At 52.8% G+C, this 24,880-nt stretch overlaps 1 protein-coding gene across 1 annotated transcript in view; it reads left to right on the top strand.

Annotated features, from left to right (window-relative positions):
• The window catches only part of Muc4 (mucin 4, cell surface associated), a 29,704-nt gene extending 6,094 nt beyond the window's left edge, over positions 1–23,610 (top strand). The window contains 24 exon segments of the mRNA XM_037209791.1: positions 56–193; positions 1,466–1,605; positions 2,355–2,519; positions 3,594–3,749; positions 4,541–4,671; positions 6,147–6,235; positions 7,911–8,096; positions 8,276–8,398; positions 8,815–8,934; positions 9,249–9,460; positions 10,671–10,758; positions 11,110–11,277; positions 11,705–11,806; positions 12,175–12,402; positions 13,521–13,658; positions 15,692–15,876; positions 16,781–16,940; positions 17,867–17,979; positions 17,981–18,047; positions 18,429–18,502; positions 19,565–19,635; positions 19,715–19,953; positions 22,037–22,199; positions 23,029–23,610. Coding sequence (XP_037065686.1) covers positions 56–193; positions 1,466–1,605; positions 2,355–2,519; positions 3,594–3,749; positions 4,541–4,671; positions 6,147–6,235; positions 7,911–8,096; positions 8,276–8,398; positions 8,815–8,934; positions 9,249–9,460; positions 10,671–10,758; positions 11,110–11,277; positions 11,705–11,806; positions 12,175–12,402; positions 13,521–13,658; positions 15,692–15,876; positions 16,781–16,940; positions 17,867–17,979; positions 17,981–18,047; positions 18,429–18,502; positions 19,565–19,635; positions 19,715–19,953; positions 22,037–22,199; positions 23,029–23,221 — 3,449 coding nt within the window. The 3' untranslated portion in view covers positions 23,222–23,610.
• The last annotated feature ends 1,270 nt before the right edge of the window (positions 23,611–24,880 follow it).

Raw genomic sequence — 24,880 nt, 5'->3', positions numbered from 1 at the left:
CTCTCATAGTCTTTGATGTAAAAACTGCTCTTGTCTTCTCTCCCTCTATTTCCAGGAACGACCACCAGCTCCCTGAAGACAGACAGTGGTAGAGGCACATCCCTCCCTGCTACCTCCTGGACCCTCACCACTCCCAGCTCGACCACAGCCTCCAGGTCGACAGCGCCCCCACTGCCTATTTTACCAGAGCAGGGTGAGTGATGCCAATAAGGTAGAGCAGAGCCTCTCTGCCTTCTACCTCAGACAGACAGATGATTCCTAGACTGGATTTGCCAATTTAGGTCCTTGTGTGTAGTAGCTGAGGGATCCAGTCCTTGGGGTTCCCACTCTGTCCCATCCAGGCCACGAAGAAGCCACCTTTTCCCTGTGCTCCCGCTAGAGGGATGGTGACCGCGTGCTCAGGGCCCGCTTGCTCACAGTCTCTGCTCTCTGGGGTCAGAGATCACAGGGCACAACGAGACAGCAGCCCACCTGGGTGCTGAGGGCTGTTTTGTGCGGCGCATTGGGCTGAGAGACAGAGACGGGGACCCATCAAGGGACTGATCCACCGTTCTACAGATGAAGGGCCAGGAGACTTAGAGACAAGCATAGAGAAGCCTGGAAGGGATGTGGGAATGGGGTCTAGGTGAACAGGAGGCTTCCTGAGGAGAGCTGGGGCGGGGGAGAGCACCCTAGGTAGGTCGGACGGTCTGAGCGGCTGGAATAAAGCCCCGGGAGTGAAGAGATGGGCCTTGTGTTGAGTGGGGTGGGAGCTGGAAGCATCTGTGGGAGCCGGGAGTAAGGGCGACGAGTGAGGAGGAGGAGGAGGCTGGGGTGTACGAGGACCTTGTGGGTAAGGGGACCAGGAAGGATATGGACTTGAACAGTGGTGGCTGGTGTGGATAAATTCGGGAGGCTCAAGCAAGGGGTCAGCGAGGACGCCGAGAGCTATGTAGAGACGATGCTAAGCCAATCAAGGACAGGCTTGGGCTCTAATGAGTCGATGCTACAGTATAGAACTTGGAAAACACGTAGGACAAGGTTTCCCAAACTGGAATCCAAGGACATATAGGGTGGCCTAGGATAGTTCTGGGAGGGAGTCTTCAGACTTATCTGGAGAAATACCATTTAGGAAAGACGTGCCTTTTTATGGAAAGGTCTTTAGTCTTCATTGTCTCAGAGTTTCATCTTTTCACCGTTGAGAGTTCTGACATCCCGATCAGAGCCTGTTGATACCCTAACAGCAGGGATGGTATGTCATGATGCTCTAGCCTGAGGAATGATGAGGGTACCAGCAGAGAAATAAGCAAGGAGATGTGCTAGATATGCATGGAGAGGCAGAGCAAGGAGTCAGGGCCTACCGGCTCCTTCAGGAAGAGGGGCCAAAGTAAGGGGCAGACCAGGGAAAGCTCACTCAGGCTCCTTCCGGACCTGAAAGAAGGTAAAGGCCCACAAGGACGTTGTTCTCTCCTCTGTCCCGGCCTAGGCATTGCCCTCTTCCCCTACGGGACAAGCCCTCACGTTGGAGACCTGCGGTTGTTTGACCGGACTGTGGATTTTACCTCACCTCTCTTCAAAATCCAGATCGGCTTTCCACTGGGCTCCTCTCTGCGGGATTCCTTCTACGTGAGTCTCTGACTGAAATCCTTGTGTGAGCTCTGTTCTCTGGGCCCTGTTTCTCCTTGGAGATGGCCCCCTACGGAGCAGAAGGGAGAGTGGAGGTCACCTTTGTGGTACAGCAACTTTGTAGCCTTCTTCTATGCCAGTTTCTAGTTGTGGAAAGCTGAGTGAAGCCATGTCTCCCTGCCCATAGGGACAAAAACATCCTCACCCTAGTAAAAAGAGATCATGGCTGTTTCATGAGCCTTTTCATGAGGAAGAACCTATGCTTGGAAGCTTGATTTTTTTCCACACCATTTCCATTTCTTGTGATTACTTCCTGATTCCCCGGGAATGGGGATCTGGCTCCACTTGCCCTCAGGGAGAGGAGCAGGAACACCCAACGAGAGCTCAGCGCAGTAATGGGAGTGAGGGCGTTGACTCCTCTGCCCTCTTCTACTTTGACACAAACCTCAAGAGAGGGCGAGGCGCTTTACCAAGACGGCTCCGCTCTGACAACGGCCGGGCTACTCCACGGAGGCAGGACATGGGTCCACTACTTTGGACTGACATAAGAATGTCCTGACAGGGATGAGCATTTGTAAAGTTCCTAGGTAAAGGGTTCTCCTAGAAGGCAAGCAGTGGACAAGGGGATGCCTCTAATCCTCTGCACAGATGGGCTCTCGGTGGTGGTGGGGGGCATGCTTCTGAGGAGCTGGCCCCAGGGTAGGGTGATGCTTCCCTCGACCTCCCTAACCAAGAACGCGTGTGCTCAGTTCACAGATAACGGCCAGATCATTTTCCCAGAGTCAGACTACAGCATCTTCTCCTACCCCAACCCACCTCAAGGAGGCTTCACAGGAAGGGAGCATGTGGCCATGGTGGCCCCGTTCTGGGCCGATGCTGATTTCTCTAGCTCCAGGGGAACCATATTTTACCAGGTGGGTCATGCAAGGCCTTGACAGTCAGGAGTTCCCAGCATCCTTCGGGGAGAGATCAAGGGCGCTTCAGCGGCACTGTATCGTAGCCTAGGCTTGTGTGGGAAGGGACTGAAGCTTAAGTAAAGGGGAGAGAAGAAGCCAAGAGAGAATACTGACTAGACCCCGGAACACTCTACTCCAACCACGTGGGGCCCACAGGTAACAGGGGTAAAGGCTGGCAGTTCAGCATGTGATTTTAAAATAAAGGTGTAGAGGGGCCTGTCTTAACAAGTCTAAGTCGAACAGAGCCCCCTGTCCCCATATCCTTCTGAATTAAGTTAATAATGCCAGCCTGTCAAAGTACGTAGCATTGGATGACATAGCAAATGTGTTTTGTGTACCTGCCATTGACAAGGAGCTATCTACGTTCCAAAGATGGAAAGACACATACCTGTCCTTGAAGATTTACAAGCTAGATGTGGGAATGTACAATTTGACACACATGGTCCTATCATCCAAGCCAATTTGAGCTGAGAGATGCACCCGTTCAATTCTAGAAGGCTTGACTTTCTAGGTGGGGACCCTCTAGTTCCCGTGCCCCGGATTTTCCTGCAGCCTAAATTTAAATGGATCTTAAAGTCAAAAGAATTTGTAAAAATTCAGGGGGTTGGGGATTTAGCTCAGTGGTAGAGCGCTTGCCTAGCAAGTGCAAGGCCCTGGGTTCGATCCTCAGCTCTGAAAAAAAAATTCAGACTTGGAGAGATATACAAGCAGCCATAGGTACTGCAGCATTTCCAACCAGGAGGTAGGGCCCCTTAGGGCAGTGGTTCTCAACCTTCCTGATGCTGCAACCCTTTAATATAGTTCCTCATGCTGTGGTGACCTCAACCATAAATTATTTTATTGCTACTTTACAGCCGTAATTTTGCTACTGTTGTGAATCGTAATGTAAATAGCTGATATGCAGGATATCTGATATGTGGCCCCTTTGAAAGGGCTGTTCCACCCCCAAGGGGTCTCGACCCCCAAGTTGAGAACCACTGCCTTACAGGCATTGAACTGATTTCCTTGCTCTTGCCTACTTTACCTTTCTAGGAATACACCACACTTTATGATGGAAACAGTGAGCTCCTCCGGGGGGTGGAGGCTTTGATTCACGAGTTCACAGGCGACTGGAGCTACAAAGCCAAGTGGACATTGAAAGTCACCTGGGTCGACGTTCCCGCCTACCCTGCCCGGTGGAGCTTTGGGGTGAGTGGACCATGGCTTGCTCCCCGTGAGCCTGCTGGGAGCCAGACATCCCAGTAGGGCTCACGGGGAACCGTCCATGACTGGAGGAAAGATTGCCTGTTTATGGCTCCCCTGAGCACATGGTCTCCTGAGTACTCACAGCGGGCCAGCCTGCTTCAAGTCAGAAACCTCAACTGAATTTACAGGCAAGAATGTCTGGGGCGTGACAACTTCGTGTGACTTACACAAGTCAGTCACTTGTGTAACTTTACTAATATGAAGTGTCGGCACATGGCGCTCAACAGTTCACTGACTACCAACCCTGGGCAGGTCCTTCATACCACACACGTGGAGGAGACACCTGGGCAGTGTCCTTACAGATCCCTGGGGGAGAGATAAGGAGGCCTCTCTCAGCTCTGCTCTCTTGTCTGACCTCGCAGGTTCCCGTAGCTCTCTCTTAAAAACCGTCTCCTAACTGTATTGCAACCCAGAGCCCTTTATTTCCTCTCCCTGAAAAAAAGAAAGAAAGAAAGAAAGAAAGAAAGAAAGAAGGAAGGAAGAAGAAGAAAGAAAGAAAGAAAGAAAGAAAGAAAGAAAGAAAGAAAGAAAGAAAGAAAGAAAGAAAGAAAGTTACAAAGAAGGAAAATTGGCCACTCTAAGTGCTTCTACAACCAAGCTGACTTGCCAGCGTGTCCAGCCTGGGTGGACCAGGGACAGTGATAAGCCTGTGTCTGGTCAGGGGTGTGGGGACACCAGGGAGGAAACCTCAGACCTCTCATAGACTTCTCTGTTTGTCTCTCGCCAACTTCCAGACCAATACCTACCAAGCCATCCTCTCCACAGACGGGAGCAGTTCCTACGCCCTGTTTCTCTACCAGAGTGGAGGGATGCGGTGGGATGTGGCCCAGGGTCTGCGCAAACAAGTCCTCATGGGCTTCTCCAGGTAGGACGGGATCGGCGGGCTGTCAGCACTGAACTGTGAGAGATAAGGGTTCCCCGCTCACACTCCCATCCCACCCTTGAAGCTGCGGCTGCTCCTGGTGAACCCCCACCCCCACACCACCCCTTCCATCCTGCCTTCGTGCCTATCCCATCCCAACGCCTGTGCACTGGAGCCTTTCAACCTTTGACCTTCCTGGTTTCCACTGACATTAGCTGACTTCTCAGCTAGCAGCGACTTATTACACCTATTACTTTCATATACATTATACCTATTTAATTTGTGATCACAGCCACCCATGATAGCCGACCGCTGTGCTATAAATAAGACCATTATCCTATAGGTAAGAAGACTTAGGTTCAAGCAGATGAGTAGTTTGCCCCAAGTCAGAGTTTCAAAGTGGCAAAGCGGGCATCTGAACACAGACACCGCAGATTTGAATCTGTGGTTCCTGGAGCTCTACAGCTCAGCTGGAGAAGGATGTGAGGAGAGCGACTGGCTGGCCGCATTGTGAGCTCCTGCATGCCGAGGAGGAGCCGCAGTCTCTGAGGCAACAGCTCCCAACCACCCGCTTGTGCGGCAGTCGGTCGTGACGGCCACGCGTCACGGGTTAGCAGGAGTGGCCCCAGATGGTTTTCTGTCCCATCAGGGTGTGCTCAGGCCGCCCTACAACCCCGTGGCTTTGGCTGCCTGTTGATGTGCAGTGAAGGAGGAAAGCGTGTAATTACCCAGGCAGCTAGCAGCGTCACACCATCTTCAGTGTGCCCAGCAGAGGCGGCATGCGTGTATTTGTCCTCTGGCCCGTGTGACAGTAGAGCAAAGATCAGGCGTCACTCTCTGTGGGCATGCTCCTGCCGTGGCACCACAGCACTTCCTTCCCTCCTGGATCCGCAGTGGTGGGGGAGGCGGCAGGGCCTCGAGGCTGCTCTCCACCCGGATCTGAGGGATTTACAGATGTCACTGCGTCGAAGCTTTACCGTGCCGAGAGATGGTTACAAGGGACCTCTCTTTCACCCAGGTATAAGACCCCAAAGTCAGACATGTTAAATAACCACAACCTCCAAGCTAGAAAGTGCCGGAATCGATGGCTGAAAGTGACTGCCTGATTTCCAGAAACCGGCTTGAATCATCCCTTGCAGTATGTCCTTAGAGAGCGTCAGAGGAAATGAAGGGAAATCTGGCTCAGTTCTGCTGCTTTTACACCCGGTGTGTGCTGAGCGAGCCCACTGATTTCTCACTATCATTGACCAGACGTGGGATAAAGTAGAAGGTCCCCACCCCACCCGTCTCTTCTTCCTCCTCGGTACTGGGACTTGTGGCTCAATCTGGCTGCCCGCCTGACTTGAGTCATGGGCTACCAGGTGCTGACTGGGGGCTCACTGGAGTGATTGGCAGGCGAAATGAGCGAGTAGCTTTCACCTGAGAGCAAAGAGCCTGCGTGTGACACAGAGGCCTGAGAGTCTTTCCTTTGCCCGCAGTGGAGATGGGTATTTTGAAAACAGCCCGCTGATACACCGGCCAGCAATGGAGAAGTACCGTCCAGATCGATTCCTGGATTCTGAATTAGGTAAAAGTGCCACCCGCCATGTATGAGCTGGCCTCGGTCTCCCCTTGCCCTCTACCCCATATGCCATGGCAGTCTTAGACAGTCGTAGCCTCTCCAGCGCCCCGAAGAGCATCCTGCACAGCCAATTGCCTACAGGGGCAGCAGCAGCCGGCACCACCTACGTGGAAGTCTCCGTCCTTGGAAGAGCCAAACCCAGGCTGTCTGTCAGTGGGCACTCGATTCTGGAGCGAGAGAAGGGTTTTGTAGGAAGGGAGTTAGGACAACCATCCAAATGTCCCATTCCAGAGCTGGAATGCAATCCCTAAGGAGATCTAAAGGAGGAGTTCCAAAAGGCCGGCATTCACTCAGTCGACGTTTATTGAGCACCTATTATATGCTGGACAGTAGGTTAACAGACAGAAAGGAAAAAGGGGAGACAGGTCAACCATGTTGGCTCTCACCAAGCGTTCACTGTGTTGGAGACCCCAGTGTCCAGAGGCAAACTGTGGCTCTTCCTACGGGACTTAGTGGAATATATAGAGGCTCCAAAGAGAAAGAAATGTCGGCCTCCAAAATGTGATGTTGAAGAGGGCATGCTGGCATTGGGGAGAGATCGTCATGTAGATCATGAAACGGGAGTCCAGGTCTGTTTGATCTGGGACAAAGATGTCTGTCAATCAGAAATGTGAGCGAAGTCAAATGGCAGGTGGATGCCACCCCGTGGAAGAGCTTTCCTGTCACATCAGGGCTCTCTGTCAACACATCTGCTCATGATTTAGAGTGTCTCGTGGTGTGTGTGTGTGTGTGTGTGTGTGTGTGTGTGTGTGTGTGTGTGTGTGAACAGATCACTATAAACAATGTTATTCTCCGAAAACCCTCAGTTGCTTAATTCAGGTGGATATAGGGTTGAAAATCTCATACACTAGATCACATTATCTTGGGGTAGAGCCTCTGGAGTCTTCTTCTCTCCCTGAAGTTGTGTGTGTGTGTGTGTGTGTGTGTGTGTGTGTGTGTGTGTGTGTGTGTGTTATGAAACTTCCAATGAATTGAGGTTTAAACTTCTCAGCCCCAGTGAGGATTTTTCTAGTGACTTCTCCCTTCCCAAGATGGTGTCTGGGCTCCAGGAGGCTTCTGCAGGCTCACAGTATTAGAGCAAGGCCGCACTAGCGTGCCAACTTCTCTGTGGCTTCCAGCTAGTCTCTGGGCAGGGGCCTACCTCTGTCCTGGTTGCTGTGGCCACTGAAAGGGAAAGGAAGGGTACGTCATGAAGACCGAGGGTCCGATGGCGTGATGGGGTGGATGGTGTGTCTCTAGAGGAGGAAGTCAAGTGGGTTAGGAATTGGAAGGTATGGCAGAGAGACAGAGAGAACGGGAGGGGGAGGGGAAGAGGGAGGGGGAGGGCGAACAGGGGCAAGGAAGGAGGAAGGGGAGGGAGGTCCAGATGGATCACAGTGACTCCTCCCTGGCCAGTGCTTGTCCCACAGTTTTGCCCTAAGGTCCAAGATTTGACGTGTTTGGAGCTTATGTTCAAGGTGGTTTGGAGATAAATCATTGCCAGTATGAATTGGGTCCCTCCCTAGGAAAAGCTGTCCAGAGGGGCAGGGCACAGGATGGAGGACGCAGTCACGAGTTTGCGTTGAGCCTAAAGCTGAAGTGGATCTCGCCTGCGATCATCACTGCTTTCCTTGTTTCTCAGGCATCCGGGGGTTGCAGGTCTACCGTCTACACAAGGAAAAGAGGCCCAACTACCGGCTCAGGTGTCTTCAGTGGCTGAAGAGCCAGCCTCAGAGTCCCAGCTGGGGCTGGGGCTGGAGCCAGGTTTCCTGCCCCTGCTCCTGGCAGCAGGGACGACGAGACTTGCGGTTCTGGCGCGTGAACACAGGTGACCCCCCGTTCCTGCCCTTCTCAAGGCCCACCGACCATCACCTCTGCTCACACCCGTCCTGCCCTTTCCCAGGCACCCTGGCCACCCCCCCCCCACCTCCATGCAGACATCCCCCTGTCCGTCTCCCCCTACCACAAGCTCCCGGGCCTGACGATGTCTGTCTGGTCTCGTTGTAGGTTGGTGGGATGGCAGCAGACAGCTGTGCAGCTTCTCATCCTGGCGAGGGGGCGTGTGCTGCAGTTATGGCCACTGGGGGGAGTTCCGAGAAGGCTGGAGAATGCACAGCCCTTGGCAGTTCGGTATGTGTCTCCTAGGGGAATCTCAACTCATGTTCACAGGATGAAAACTTAGAGTCATCTCACCACAGAGACCCTCCAAGGGAGCCAGAGTGCACGGAGGTGAATGGGGCAGCGTAGCTTACATCTGCCCACCCTTGGGCTGCTCCAGTCTCTTTACATCATCATCATCCGGGTCCTCTCTTCCCCCGGCTCTCTGAGGGCTTGTACCACGTACTCTGCTATGTAGTAACCCCGACACGCCTCCAAGGACACACAGTGTCATTCCATCGAGGATCGCTGACAGTCATTGAGCAGGTGACCTGTGCCATGCCTGGCTCCAAGGTCATACTCTCGCCACAGCTACCACCCAACTCTACCAAACCTGCCAGCTGGTTCTCTGGGGCTCCTGCCCTCTGACAAACTCTTCTTCTCCACAGAACAGGAGCGGGAGGCCCAGAACTGGTGCTGCCGCTGGAACGACAAGCCCTCCCTCTGTGCCGAGTACCATCGCGTGCGGCCCCGCTTTAGCTGTGCTTGGTACAGACCCCCACGGCCCGGTGAGTGTCATGGCTGAGGTGGAGCAGCCAGGAAGGGAGATCCGCTTCCTAGGGCAGAATTGTGGCCACCGGGATGATGGGGACGAGTCTTGTGGGAGGCTGACAGCAAACAGAAGGGCTGTGTATGTGGCATTGGCAAAGGGTAAGGACTGGGGCCCGGGAATGGCAAGTGTCAGAGGCCTGCGGGGCAGGTTCTGGATGCCAGGAGAATTTGCTCAAGCTCGAGTCCACCAAGACGGAAGCCCTACCTGCTGGGCAGTGAGAGTGTCAGATGGTGGCCCTGACATGTTAATGTACAACCTCCTTTCTTTTAGCCTGGACGTATGGCGATCCCCACATCACCACTTTGGATAACGCCAATTACACCTTCAATGGGCTGGGGGACTTTCTGCTGGTCCAGGCCCAGGACGCGAATTCCTCCTTCCTGCTGGAGGGTCGCACTGCCCAGACTGGTTCTGCCAAGGCCACTAACTTCATTGCCTTTGCTGCTCAATACAACACCAGCAGCCTGGCTTCTCCCGTCACCGTAAGTGAGGGAGGATCCAGGGTATCATTGCATTCCCTTCCCCAGAACCCCCCAGAGACCATTAGCTGGACACTGGAAGAGGAAGAGAATAAAGAAAGGAGGGGAGATGTATCTACTGCTTTCTCACTGTCGTGTCCAAGTAGGAAGGAAGGGTGGGCTGGCTGGTTTTATGTCAACTTGACACAAGCTGGAGTCATCTGAGAGGAGGGAAACGCAATTGAGAAAATATCTTCATAAGATCGGGCTGCAGACAAACCTGTAGGGCATTTTCTTAATTAGTGATTGATGGGGGAGGGCCCAGCCCATGGTGGGTGGAGCCATCCCTGGGCTGGTGGTCCTGGGTTCTATAAGAAAGCAGGCTGAGCGAGCCAATAAGCAGCTCCCCTCCATGGCTTCTGCGTCAGCTCCTGCCTCCAGGTTCCTGCCCTGCTTGAGTTCCCGTCCTGACTTCCTTTGATGATGAACAGTGATGTGGAATCATAAGCCAAATCAACCCTTTCTCCCCAAGTTGCTTTGGTCATGGTTTTTTCATGACAAAAATAGTAACCCTAACTAAGACAAAGGGTTTATTTGGACTCACCGTCTGTGGGTGAAGTCAGTCCGGCATGGCAGGGAAGGCATGGCACCAAGAGTGTGCCAGGGTGCTGCTGACACGTTGTGCCTGCAGTCAGAACCAGAGAGAAATGAATGCTGGGCACTCGGCTCTCTTCTTTATATCCAGCCTGGACCCCCAGCCCAAGCAATGATTCTGTGCACATTTGGAAGAGATCTGCCTCTTTCAGTCAAAACCTTCTGGAAACACTCACGTAGACACACCCAGAGAGGTGTTTCCCTGGTGATCCTGAAACAAAGGCAGAGAGAGGATGCGTCTATAGAGGAGAGTAAAACCTGGAGGTGGCAGGATTGTGATACATGCCATCTCTTACTGGCTGTTTGACCTGGACAACGCTACTGAACTTAGAGTGTCGCTGTTTCCTTATAGCACAGTGGGGACAATGGTATTGTCTGCTCCACAGGGCTGCTGTGAGATAGCCTGGCTCCCACTGAGCTCTCCACACACGTCAGTTGGCATATCCTTATCGCTTGCCCCGTCCCTCACCTGCCTCCTCCACTGGCCCAGATTCTAGCCTTGAATTGCTCTCTAGAGCCGCATTGCCAGGCCTCTGCCCTGCCTGTAGGTTGGGCTTAGGTTCCTTCAATTCCTTTCCAGGTTCAGTGGTTCCTGGAACCCAACGACACAATCCGAGTCCTACACAATAACCAGACTGTGGCCTTTGTCACCAACCACACGGATGAAGGTAACTGTCAGCACCTGCCCCCACATCCCCCATCCTTTGGTTCCAGCAGGATCTCAGCCCCCCGGGAGCGGTGTGCTGGGGGTGCTGTAACACCCAGCAAAACAGAATGTTGGCTCTCCCCCGTCTCCGCCCCGGCTGTCCCTTAAACTGCTGCTCTAGAAGACCTTCACCCAGCCTGGGCACTGCATACCCCAGAAGGAAGTGTCCAGAGGCTGGGCGGGGTGGTGTGGGGCCTTCAGTTGAGGCACGGTCAGGACCCCCGGTGCCTTCTGTGACACAGCCCTCACTGTTGCTGAGTCGTGGGCCCAAGGGTCGTGCCGGCTGTGGCGTGACTTGTCCCCTCTCTTCCAGACTTGCCAGTGTTCAATACTACTGGTGTCCTAATGACCCAGAATGGCTCCCAGGTCTCAGCCAGCTTTGATGGGACAGTGACCATCTCCGTGATTGCTCTTTCCAACATCCTCCACGCCTCCTCCAGTCTCCCAGAGGGGTACCGCCACCACACGAAGGGACTCCTGGGTAAGAAGCGGAGCTCAGGCCGTACACAGACAGCTGTCTCACCTGTGGGCCTTGGACTTCCCTGTCCGGTTCTTCCTCGGCCCCCTAGGGCTTCACCCACGGTTTAGGCTAATTTCCTGTTTGCCTGCCATCTTTTCAAGGGAATGTGAAGGAGGCGCCATGGGGAGCGTGGGGGCCGGGCTGGCCTCCCCCTCCTTCCCTCCATACCCACATTTCTATTTTTTTTTTACCCTTATCTCCTTCCTTCCTCCCATCTTCCCCTACATCCTTCTTGGTTTTCGCCTCCCTCTTTAACGCACCAAGATGGAGTGTGAGCACGTGGTCCTCCCCACCTCCTGGGGCTCTGGACCCAGCACAGATGCCAGATGCTCCCTAGAGAAGGGACGCCACCTCCCTGTGGTGACGGACATTTTGCTCTCTCCCACAGGAATCTGGAATGACAATCCAGAAGATGACTTCAGGATGCCCAATGGCTCCACCATCCCCTCAAACAGCTCCGAGGAGACAATTTTTCACTATGGAATGACATGTGAGTCTGGGGGTGCTCAGGCCGCCGGGACAGTCAGTGAGGGAGCCGCTGTGTTGTCTCCCTGTGCTTGTGGGGACCTTATTCATCCTTGGTAAGGTCCGAAGATTTTGCCACGGCCCTGTGTCTGTCCCCGGCTTCCACCCCACCTGTATGTCTCTTCTGGGAAGTGGGGAAGGGAGTGGACGGCCTTTTCACCCCACTGACACAGGGACTTCCAGACTCAGAAGCCAGAAGCCTTCTCATCCCTACCAGCTCATCCCATGCCACCCCCTCACCCATTCAGCCACATCCGATGAGGATTAGGGGTGGGCACAGCTGCAATGAGGCTGCGGTCTCATACCATCATCGTCATACCACCTCTGTTGCAGGGCAAATCAACGGAACAGGCCTCCTTGGGATGAGGACAGACCCTCTGCCTTCCAACTTCACCCCCGTCTTCTTGTCCCAACTGCGGAACACCTCAGATGCAAACTTGACCTCTGGGTGCAGGGGAGACACACAATGCGAGTTTGATGCTCTGGCCACAGGAAACGCAGACATCGGACAAAACACCAACTCGATCTTGGAAACATTCCAGAATGTGAACGGCACCCTCAGTAAGTGACAGGAGGAGACTCAGAGAGGCCTTTCCAGAGACAGGGGGCAGGCGAGGACCCCATTTCATGACACTCCTTCAAGCTCCACATTTTTATTCCTTGGATGGATCAAAACCCTCCGACAGCTCCTGGCTCACTCAGGCCCTTCCCTTCACTGCCCAATGCAGCCTGTGCCCTCCACCACCCAGAACCCCTTTCCTGCCCTCCCTCCACCCCACTGGCTTCTTTGGGCTCACTGGTAACGTCTCACAGACCTCCTTCTCTTGCTTGCAAGGCTCTCTCCACAGACAGACATGGGCATGTTCTCTCTCATTCTTCGGACACTGCCTGCTTAGCAAGGCCCTCTGGACCGCCTCATCTCATATTTCATGTTTATTCACACTCCTTTTCCTGATTTTTTTCTTTAGTATTTATAACTACTAAGTGTGTCTTGTAATTTATAATTCCCTTAAGCCTCTTTTTCATCACTTGTTCATTGCTATAGAGATTTGTGTTATACGTATGTCATGTACTTGATAAATCTATTAACAGAATGAATTAGTAAGCGATGGAATAGAAATAATAGGCTTCCAAGAAACAGAGCATTAGCCGGGCGGTGGTGGCACACGCCTTCAATTCCAGCACTCGGGAGGCAGAGGCAGGTGGATCTCTGGGAGTTAGAGGCCAGCCTGGTCTACAGAGCGAGGTCCAGGACAGGCACCAAAACTGCACAGAGAAACCCTGTCTCGAAAAACAAACAAACAAACAAAGGAAAGAAAAGAAAAGAAACGGAGCATTGAGAGAGTTTGAAAAATGGAGTGTCTGTCTACAGATCATCCTCATGGGTAAAATTGGCTGTCTGTTCTCAAGGCCCAGCGTGGCATTCTGTTCAGGGGAGAAATGATCTGGTTTGAGGAGGAGATTGGAAGAGGGAGTCTAAAGGTTAGACAGTGTGGGCAGTGCACGTCCAGCATGCTGGGCAGTTTCCAGAGCAGGAGGGAGACTGAGTCCTGCTCCCAGAGGTGGACCCCAGGCTTGGGAAGGGCTCGTAGGCAGAGTCCTGGGGAGAGAGGGCAGAAAGGGGAGGCTGGAGAGCGTCCCCATGCATAGCTGGTCCCTGCCATGCGTCTCTGTTTCAGATCAGTATCCGCCCTCTATCAACTGCAGCGGAGACATTCGAGCCTACAAGGGGCGGACAGAGACCGTTGACATCACCAGTGACTCTAAGGACGTCACATTCACCCTCACCAGCCAGTGCCCTGGCTTTAAACTCTTAGGTAAGAATCTTTGGTGGGCAGCAGCGTGCGCTGGGGCAGGAGAGGCCCGAGTCAGCTTGGGTTTTCTTGCATTTCTTCATTCTGCACCCTGACATTTTTTTTTCCGTTTGGATACCCAGGACCGACAAACATTTTTCCTTCTTTCCTCTCCTCATCTTGTTTCTCTCCCTTTCCCACCGGCATCCCCCCTCCTTCTGAGACCAGGTCTTACCATAATAGCCCAAGCTGGCCTGAAACGTCTATGTAACCCAGCCAACAAACAAACTCCTGGATCTTCTGCCTCAGCCTCTGCACAGTGTGATGGCTGGTTTTCAATGTCACTTTGCCATAACCTGGATGGGAGTCTCAATGGAGGAATTATCTAGATCAGGCTGGCCTGCGGGCATGTTTTATTTGGGGGGGGGGACGACGCTGTCTTGATCGTCAATTATGGTGAGACAACCCACCCCGAATATGGGAGGCATGATTTCATGAGCTGAGCCTTGAACTGTGTAAGAATGAAGAAAACTAGCTGAGCAGAAGCCGCCAAGCAAGCAGCAGGCAGCATGGGCGTATTCATTTTTCCCTGCTCTTGACTGGAATCCACTGTTAGCTGGCTTCCCTCTGTGATGGACTTTAATCTGGAATTGTAAGCTAAACACAGTTCAGGGTGTTTTAGGGCGGCATCAGAAACGAAACTAGAACAAGGAAATATCACCACATCCGGCTTGAGAAACAGCATTTCTTTTTAAAAATTGTTTTTATTAATTTTAATTATGTTCCTGTGTGCGTAGGGTGTGTGCATATGAGTTCAGGTTCTGGGACCTGCCAGAGGTGTTGGATCCTTCTGGAGCTGGAGTTATAGGCTCCAGGCAGTGTGAGCCACCTGAAGTGGAGGCTAGGAATCGAACCCTGGTCCTCTTAACCACAGAGCCATCCCTCCAGGCCCTGAGAAACAGCGTTTCTTAAGATTGTTACTTATAGCTGGCCATAGCAGCTCAAGCCTGTAATTCTAATGGCTTGTAAGTTGAAGAAGGAGGATTACCATGAGATCCAGACCAGTCTGGGATACAGAGTGGTACCCGGTCTCAAGATTAAAAAAAAAAAAAAAAGCCTATAGTTCAAATCAGTGACCCCTTCCCAAGTGAGTAGCAGTAAGGGGTTTTGATAGATATAACTAAATAGGTAGACTGACTCTGGGCACACACAGGTAATGCAAATGTAATGTTACCTCTATCTAATAATATGCTTGCTTTTTTTTTTTTTTTTTTGAGACAGGCTTTTACTATCATCCTGGAACACACTGTGTAGAATAGGTTAGCCTTGAACTTACAGAGATCTGCCTGCCTCTGCCCCTTGGGATTAAAGGCATGAACCACCATGTCCAGCTATATGCATCACTTTTAACCATCATGGAGCATTTGCCAATTCATTAGAATAATTAAGTATGACCATTAAAATATTAATTTAGCCAGGCAGTGGTGGTGCATACCTTCAATCCCAAAATTGGCAGGCGGATCTCCAAGTTTGAGGCAGCCTGGTTTACAGAGTGAGTTTCAGGACAGCCAGGGCTACACAATAAATAATAATAATAATAATAATAATAATAATAATAATAATAGTTTACAGAGCTGGTGAGGAGACTCAGCAGGTAAACACACTTGCCACCAAACTTGACAACTTAATTTCCATCCCTGGGACCCTGACACTTATGCTTGGTCTCCAATGTGACACATTCTGATGCAGGCTCAGGCAGAGATGCGTTTAGAGGCCTCTTCATGGGGCTGGGAGGGGAGTAGCCTTCTCCTCTGTGGATTTCTAACTACACCCAGCACCCAGCACCTTCAGCAGGCACTGCCTCCCTCCAGCTTGGAGCGTGGCTGCCATCACCGGAGGAATTCCAGCTCTGTGGGAATTTGTTCAAAAGGATGCCTGATGGCATTCTGGATTCGGGGAAAGGCCCGAGGGTGTGTGAGAAGCAGGGTGTTAGGTACCGGCATGCATTGACCACAGAGTAGACTCCCAGCCATTCAGGTCTCTTTTTCTCTGGGCAGAAAACGGGAGTTTGCAGTGGACGCCACCAGCATCTCCAGAAGCATGTACCCTGGAGATTCTAGCCAGAGATGCCAGGACTAACCTGTCATCCGTACTCCAGCCCCAGACTACAATATGCTTCTGCGATACGGAGAGCCAGTGTTTGTACAATGAGACCAGCAGGGAAGGCAACTCTTCCCTTGAGGTGAGTAGTGGGAGCTGGGGAGGGCCCCTCTGTTGCGGGGGGGGGGGAGCCAATGGAGGGATGCTGTGAGTGTGCTCTTGCCTGGGCAAGGTGCGTGTCGGGAGGAGGGCAGAGCTGCGGTAGGTGAGTAGCTCAGGGGCCATCTTGTGTGAAGTGGAACTTTGATCACTGCTTAGAGCAAAAAAAGTTTTTGTGTCCCACCTCCCATTCGGTCAGGCTTAGAAATGCGCACCTCACTTTCTCATAGTTCCCCACCACGGCACTGAGGTGTAGGATGGGAAGGCTTCCCTGTGTGTGTTCTGGATAGAGGTCTATAGCCTCCAGCATGCTGCCCCGCCTTCCTCCAGACTAGGGAGGACCAGAGTCCGCTGTGTTCAGACACAGGAAGCCCTCATCGGATGTTATGGAGAGTAGCTCACCATGAGACATCTCTTTGGGCTTGGGAAGTGAGGGGCCGGATGCTACCTTGCGACTCCCAGCTTCTCTGTCTGCTCTTCCCTCTAGAGCTAGAGGAAGCGCCTCTTTTTCGGTTTGGAGAAAACTCTCTCCATCCACATTTGTGGTCGAGCTTCGTGACCCACAGATCCTGCCCCATTTCTCTCTTGTCTTTTTGTTTGATTTTCTTTCCTCTCTGTTTCTTCCCCTGGCTTAACTCTATCAAAGATTCCAGGAAAGCAGGGACAGCGTGAGAGAGGAGAGAGAGACTGAGAGCTGAGAGCCTGCTGCAGGGCCTGGCAGGGGATGGTGTGGCTTTGGGCAGGGACTCACAGCCCTGGCCTGTTCAAGAAGGTGCCTGCCGGAGGGACCGAGACAAGCAGGACTTCCACATCACGGCAGATGTGTCAGGGTGGAGACACTAAAAGTTCTTCAGCTTGTGGTCACCCGCCACTCTGCTCTTATTCAGGTGGCCAGCTGCAAGTGTGATGGAGACACCTTTGGCCGCTTCTGTGAGCGCTCTAAGGACCTCTGTGAAGAGCCGTGTTTCCCAAATGTGCCCTGCACCCCGGGCAAGGGCTGTGAGGCCTGCCCTCCAAACATGACTGGAGATGGGCGGCATTGTGCAGGTGAGCTGGGAACAGGGCCCTAGCAAGAGGAGGGTGCCCGGTTCTGGGTCCAGGTGACATGTCCAGGGTCTGTGATAGACAAAGACAAACTGGTGTGTCTGTCTTTAGCAACACGTCTTCAAATCCCCCACGATAAGAAGCTGTGACGGGGAGGGGAGGGCTTAGAAATCGGCATGGTAGATGGTATGGGGCTGAAAACGCTGAGGGTGGGGCTGGAACAGAGCAGCCCTGAGACCCTGCTGGAGGAAACACGGGGAAAGACTGATGGAGAAGGCTAGGGAAGCAGAGGTAAGCTGGGCTCTCAGGCACCTGGGCATCTTCAGAGACACAAGGCTCAGGGGCTCCACTTTCCCCAAGTCAGGACACTGGAAGTGTTGCCACGGGAACCCAGAGGGACTCGCGTTTTCCTTTGAGTTCTTCCTCCCCATCTGCTCCTCTTCCTCGGAGCTGCAGCAGTCACCGTGCCAGAGACGACAGTGCCGCCTTCTCCAGCCAAACACAATCCGGAGACCATGGTCTTCAGGGCGGAGGCCAGAGTGGGCGGGGCCAGGAGTGGGCGGGGCCAGGAGAGGGCCGTGCTGGGGAGAAGCGGAAAGGAGACCGATCTTTCTCTCACCAGCTCTCTGGGTCCCTCTCTGACAAGGGCGCTCTGATCGGCATGCCGCGCCCTCTGCAGAGGTGAAGGAAGGCTTACCTGGCAGAGGGGGAAAGGTTGTAATATGGAGAAGGATGAGGAGAAGATGGTTTGGGGTTCAGAGTGTCCCACAAGCACAGTGCAGATTGGGCATGGTTGAAAAACAAACAAACAAAAAAAAAAACAAAAACGAAAACCAAGCTATCCTGGGAGTAGACTCCACTAGACGGCTCATCCTTCCATCAGCTGTCGGGTCTGGTACGGCTGACTGACTTCCCTGCTCCCTTTACAGCTCTCGTGGACTCTTTAGCTTGCCAGAACCGTCCCTGTCCCGCGAATCACTGCTATAACCAAGGCCACTGCTACATCTCTGGGGCTCCAGACTGCCAGCCCGCTTGCACCTGCCCCCCCAGCCTTCACGGATGCCCGCTGCCTCCTGGCTGGGAACAGTTTCACTCCCACCATCGCTGAAGGTATGACTACATCCTCCTGCCGTACCAGCCCCACGCGTCTCTCCTGTCTGGCTGGGAATGACGGGAAAACCAGTGTCTGAGGCCCAAGGTCTCCAAACGCCCATACCAGAACTGAGTTTTTCTCCTGTGGGGTGAGTTTGGGGCAGGGAATGCTAACGAGAGCAGCTGTCCCAGTGTCGAGGACGGAATGAAGCAGAACCCTCCTCGCTCCATTAGATGAGCGCCACAGAAGGCATGGCCAACACAGGGGCAATGGAGTGCAGCCCCTTCAGGGACCTTGCCGTGGTGCATGGAGCCGTCTCTGAGCGGGCACAGGGGAAATGTTGGATAAGTCTGAAAACCCCGTGGGGGTGACGATGGGTCCTGTTTCTTCGTCCCCAGAGCTTCCCTTGAGGACCATCATGCTCTCACTCAGGGAAGATGAAAACGCCTCCCTCGCTGATGTCAACGCCTCGGTCAGTGCTGCTTGCTGGACTCCCCAGTGGGAATCAGATCTTGAAAGGTTCCCACAGGGGCTATGCTATAACCTGCACATCCTTCAACTACCTTAATTTCCCAAAAGAGGGGAGCCTCTTGCCCAGGGGTGGTTCAAGGGCCTAGGACATCCGGAAGCCTCAGGATTAGAGACCCTAGAATGGGTTAAAATTACCAGCTTGCCATGAGAAGACTCCAGGTGACATGTCACCCCAGCTTGTCCCTCTGGGTACCCCTCGTGAGTCACGCTTTCTGGCTGCTATGTGGAAGAAGTCACCTCCACTCTGGCCTCCCAAAGGGAACTGGGACTCCCCTGATAGCATGTCCTTGTCGATACCTCCATTAAGCAAAGTAGCGGATTGGTGAATGGTGGAAACTCTAGACTCCTTCCTGTACACAGGGGCTCAGATCTCTGCCCAGCCTCTTTCTAGAGCAGGTGTAATAACTAGACAAGCTCTTTATAGCAGCTTTGCGGATAATAGTAAGTAGTACCTGACATTAGGCCGTGCCGAGATTTAAATGACAAAGCATGTAAAACATTTAGTAACCAAAACACAGCAGGTATGCAACGGGATTATTACTGTTGGTACCCTGACTGCTGGAGATGCTCCACTTCAACCGGTCAGATCACTTGGCATCTGCCTGCTGCCCTTAACTGCAGGCTCTTTGAAATAAACGGTTCCCGAGTCACCTTGGCATCCCTGGTGCCTGGGCGTGCCTAGGTCTTAGCTAAGCAATTTGTGTTTGGTACCTATGAGGGGAGAGGATGGCCTGGGATCAGAGACCAAGCAGAGGTGTATGTTTCAGATGTCCCCCGGCAATGCTGAGGCAGAGGAGGGGGAACGCGCCTCACCCCTCACCCTCCGAGTGTTTATTAAGCCAGCACCCAGGCCAGCCTCTGACTTAGGCATGAGTGTGGGCATGAGGAGATGGGCTGCAGACGCTCTAGGGGTCCTGGGCCCTGCATTCGAAGGTGGGCGGGGCCAATCTGATCCTCATTCAGCCCGCCCTCCCATCCTCCCTCTCATTTGCCCCCATTGTAGGTGGCCTACAGACTAGAGGCTCTGGACATGCGGGCTTTTCTCTGGAACGACCCAGTGGAGCTGACATGGATGTAAGTCAGGCTGTCCCTCCGTGACTCCCCTCTCCCTCTCCCCTGCTCCCCAGACCCTCACTGTTCCCCTCCCACGCAGCTCTCCCCCAGCACGGCCCTCGGACAAGTCAATTCAGCACTGGAGGGTCACGTCCCACTTCCAGTACCGCCCCAGGGGCCCGGTCATCCATTTTCTGAATGACCAGCTGATAGACGCTGTGGTGGAGGCCTTCCTCCTCCAGGCTCCGACGGGGAGGCAGAAGAGGAGCAGTGGAGAAGCCAGGAAGGACGTCAACTTCTTCCCCATCTCCAGGGCAGATGTCCACCACGTGAATGCTTGTGAGTCACTCTGTCTTGGGGACAATACAGAGACAGTCGGGGACGAGAAGAGAAGTAAATGGAGGGGCCATGCAGACCCGCAGGCCACATCAACCCCCCATAGGAAGCATGTGGACCTGTTTGCAGGTCCGCAGTTGAAGAGGCGGCAGCTTAAGTCAGCTCTGTGGTTTGTGCATCTTGGAGTGAAACTTAAAACGTTTCCCCCAACAGCCTTTTTCGATGCAGAGCAGGGACACAAGACGTTGCCGGTAGACCCTTGTGGGACACGGCAATTATTCCGACCCCAGGCTGCCTGATGGGTTCCACGTATCTGTCTGTTTGGTTTGGGGACAAGATCTAACTCCGTAGCTCAGGCTGGCCTCAAACTCACGATCCTCTTGCCCTAGCCTCACAAGTGCTGGGATTTCCAGGCTAACGCCACCACTGATGAATGCCACTGCACCCAGCAGCCTCCCCCTTCCTTTAGTAAAGTCACTCACTTCTGAAACTGTCATTGTGCCAAACACACACTGAACACCTGCCTGTCACCTTGCCCTCCTGCTGAGGCAGGAGACTGACAGGGAGTAGAGGACCCCTTCTGAAAGGGTGTGGCTCCACTCAAGCCAGAACCCCACGGTCCCATCGGGAAATGAGATGGGCTTTCTGACCACCTCTGGTTCTCCTGGGCGGGAGCATGGGAGACCAGGGACAGCCCTACTGAGCTTCGGGAATGGAGCAGAGGCCGGGATAGGGAGCACTGCCATTCTACTTGGGCCCGGCACCTGATGAGAGATGCTTCTAGAATCCGGTTTAGGATTCCTGCTTCTTGGGGCAACTAAGTGCAATTCCTCCAGACTGCCGCACACTGGGAAGTGGTGGGAGACAGGCGACAGTGAGGGAGCTGTGGCCCCCTCGGCCCCGAGTGCCCAGTGTGTGCCAAGTGCCTCTCAGCACTTGGAAGGCAAGGGGATCAAGAGGGCAGTGAGAGCTTTGGCTGTGTAGCAAGTTGGAGGCCAACCTGGGCTACAAGAGCTCCTGTCTTAAAGAGCGAGAGAAAGGAAGGAAGGAGAAAGGAGGAAAGGAAAAAAACAATTTTATTGTGCAAACACAATATGTTTATTATTGAAAGTTTAGGGAACACGGGTTACAAACGTGAGAAAGAAAAGACAATGCTACTTTGCATTCTCATTTTCTTCTGTTGTGCTTTAGAGAATTTCACACACACACATATATATGTATATATATATATATATGTGTGTGTGTGTGTGAAATACATATATATTTTTTACTAAGGGATCAAATCATACCTAAGTATCCTCCACATAATAATAATGACTTCATTAGCTCAATTGTTATGTACCTATTCCCATTCGACATATTATTTTTACAGTGATCTTTTTGAAACTGGCATTTGCAACAAATTTTAAATGTTGTGGGAATAGCTACTTTTTAATCGAGTGTTTATTGTGTATCCAGCCACCCTATCTCACATACTCCACATGCAGTGACTCACTGAACATCACTGCTGGGCAAGTGCTGCTTTTATGCTTTGTTTTTAAGGATAAGGAAACTGACCAGGCGTGGTGGCGCACATGCCTTTAATCCCAGCACCAGGGGAGTCAGAGGCAAGCGATCTCTGTGAGTTCAAGGCCAGCCTGGTCTACAGAGTGAGTTCTAGGATAGCCAGGACTACACAGAGAAACCCTGTCTCAGAAACACACACACACGGGGGGGGGGGGAGAGAGAGAGAGAGAGAGAGAGAGAGAGAGAGAGAGAGAGAGAGAGAGAAAGAGAGAGAGAAGGAAACTGAGGCTGACTTAGGAAAAAGTCCCTTCCACACAGTCAGAGAGTCTGAATTTCAGCTCAGATCTGACTAACTTCCTCTCATCACTACTGGTCTTTTCAGACCTTGAAAACGATCCTCCCCTTGGTAAGGCCCCACAGTAACTTATCTGCTAAGTGTCCTGCCCCCCCCCCCCCCGTTATACACCGTTGACAGGCTCACCCACGTAGAACTGAGTACCCACAGATACAGTTGTTCCTCAGGACAATCACCTGACGTTTGGCTTACCTCAGTTGTTTGCATCTTTGTCCCTGCCTACAGTGAACCTGAGCATGCTGGAGGACTACTTCCTGTGTGAAGGCTACGAGGGCTACAAGCTGGTCTACAGTCCCCAGGACGGTGTCACCTGCGTGTCCCCGTGTAGTGAGGGCTACTGTCACAATGGAGGCCAATGCCAGCACCTACCAGATGGGCCCCAATGCAGGTGGGTAGGGGCCTGGGGCTGGAGAGGACAGTGCTGGGGAAAGCAAGCTGGACAGGACACCACAATAGGCCCAGGAAGGCATGGCCCTCCCAACACGTGACACTGGAATGACTCCTAGTGACTGGGGACAAGAAGCAGTGGAAAGGGGGGGTGACAGGAGGGTGTGTACCACTCCTCTGCATGGAGAAAAAGACAGGCATTGCTTCTGAAACCCATGCTAGTCCCAAGTGGGTACTCCGACCAGCCTGGAGAGGAGATAACTGTAGAGTGGCAAGGGGCCACCCAGGAAGTAAAGTGGCAGGCTGCTAGAGCCCTCGCAGAAAGGAGCCCACTGTCTCGGTCTGGTCCTGGTGCAGCCCCTCTGTAGATGCATTCAGTCTGCGGTCGCCCCTGAGTCTGGTTCCTTAGGTCTCCTCCATGTTAACAGAGTGTCTCCCCTGAGGAGCGGACTCTAAGTCCGGGGGACACAGGGGCCCGTCGCCCAGTGTCCTCTCTTGACTCCTGCCTCACTCTTAGTCCATGACTGGTCCAAGGGGTCGAGCTGAGTCGAGGGTAGAGCCCATCCTTTGGGAGAATAAGAGGACGGGTTTGTGACCGTACGAGCCCATGGTCCTTTGTCCCCCACCCTTCTGGGCCATACACGTGGAGTAGAATGTGCTATTCACCCCTCCCTCCTTTTCGCTGATGACCTCACTTCAAAATGGCCTCTGGGCTCCATGGCTCCTCCACCCTGCCTCTCCTGAATAATGACCCCTGGTCCCCAGGAGAGGAAGGCCGAGCAGGCCAGGCCTGCATCCTCACTGACCACACTTCTTCTCTCTGTCCCCAGCTGCGAATCCTTCACCATCTACACATCCTGGGGCGAGCGCTGTGAGCACCTAAGTGTGAAACTTGGCGCATTCTTCGGGATCCTCTTTGGGGCCTTGGGCGCCCTCTTGCTCTTGGGGATCGTGGCGTTTGTCATCTTCCGCTTCTGTGGCTCCATGAACAAGTTCTCCTACCCTTTGGACTCAGAATTGTAAGGCCTTGCTCCAGATGGGCAGCCGCACCTAGGATACCTCAGGACCCACCCGTCACTCGGCCTCTGATCTAAGGAGACTGGAAAGGGGCTGCTGAACGAAGGGGATTTGCGATTCTTCAAGAATGAATAAAGGAGTAGCCAGACTACACCTTGTCGGTAGACTGGGGGTACAGGAAAAGGCCACGATGACCAAATATTTAGATGGGTGGGTCCTCACCCAGACACATCTGAAAGGAGGACACTGCCGTGTATGAAGTGCACACACACACACACACACACACACACACACACTCCAGAGTTAATGGGTGACTGGCTCCACATTAACCAAAATGTTTTTATGTATAAAAGTGGCTTACTTCTCATTCAAATATATTTAAATTAAGTCTCTTATCCTTTTGTGTCTCCAAACCATGGATTCCATCCATTTCTTCGGGGGCTGAAGGGCTGGCTAGGCACCGTGCATTCTCCCAGTCCTCACGAACATAGATGTGGCCGCTGCACATTAGGTGGTCCAGGAGTCAGGTGGCGGGGCCCAGCCCGTCACAGCTCCCAGTGGCCCCCGCGGTGGCTGCATCCGTGGTCACAACACTGGCTTGGTCCTTGCTTCCTCCTGTCCCCCCCTTCCTACACCTCAGCCAATGCTTTGGGGGCAGTAGTTCCCCAAAGACGTCTGTGCTGGAGCCTGGGTGCTTGGGGCAGCCATGTTGAAGCGGTAAGCCTTCAAGAGGCAAGGCCTAGTACAGGGCGGTCAGTTAGGTCATGGGAATCACCCTCGGGAAGACTGGAGTATTCCTCAAAGGACCCCTGTTCTCCTGGGAGTGAGTTTTTATTACATGAGGCTAGCCTGTGCTCTCGGCCTCTTTTGCATATAGTGGACAGGTCTCTCTTCTGTTTTCTCTGCCATTTGGCCTAGCCAAGGCCCCTGATTTAGAGGTCAAACAGATGAGGTCATTCAACTTTGGACTTCCAACTCCTAAAACTGTGGACTATATCATTAAGTACCCTGCCTGTTCAGGCCAGGTGCGGCCACACGTGCCTATAATTGAATTTGGGAAACAGAGGCAGGGGGATCCAGATTGCAAGATCTGGACCAGCAGAGTTTATACCAAGATCTTATCTCCCAAAGGAGGACTGTTTGCTAATGTATGCAAGGCACCTACACAGCTCAGACTGTGCACTCTATAAATATATATTATTCTTGAATCAGGAAAGGGGAATTGTCAGATTTAGCGAATCAGAAGTAGAGGATGCCTAGTTAACATTAAGTTTCTGACCAGCCACCAGCATAATTTACTTTGTGTTATAAGGATGTTCCAGGAAATATTTAAGACATCCTTTTATTTTATTTTTTTTAAATTGTTCATCTGAAGCCAGGCAGTGGTGGTGCATGCCTTTAATCCCAGCACTGGGGAGGCAGAGCCAGGTGGATCTCTGTGAGTTGGAGGCCAGCCTGGTCTACAGAGAGAGTTCCAGGACAGGCTCCAAAACTACACAGAAAAAAAAAATTGTTCATCGGACATTGTAACATACTTGATACTCTGTATCTTGTCTAGTAGCCCTGGTCACACTTGCTGAGGCAATGAGCATGCAGAATGGGGCATGGACGGGGAAAGGAAGGTGGGCCAGGGACACCAGGCTGTGGCTGCCACAGAGCTACCTT

This window comes from Peromyscus leucopus, chromosome 12, assembly GCF_004664715.2.
Source record: "Peromyscus leucopus breed LL Stock chromosome 12, UCI_PerLeu_2.1, whole genome shotgun sequence".
Lineage (NCBI taxonomy): Eukaryota > Metazoa > Chordata > Mammalia > Rodentia > Cricetidae > Peromyscus > Peromyscus leucopus.
Note: the sequence above shows the minus strand (reverse complement) of the source record. Positions and strands in the feature narration are given on the sequence as shown.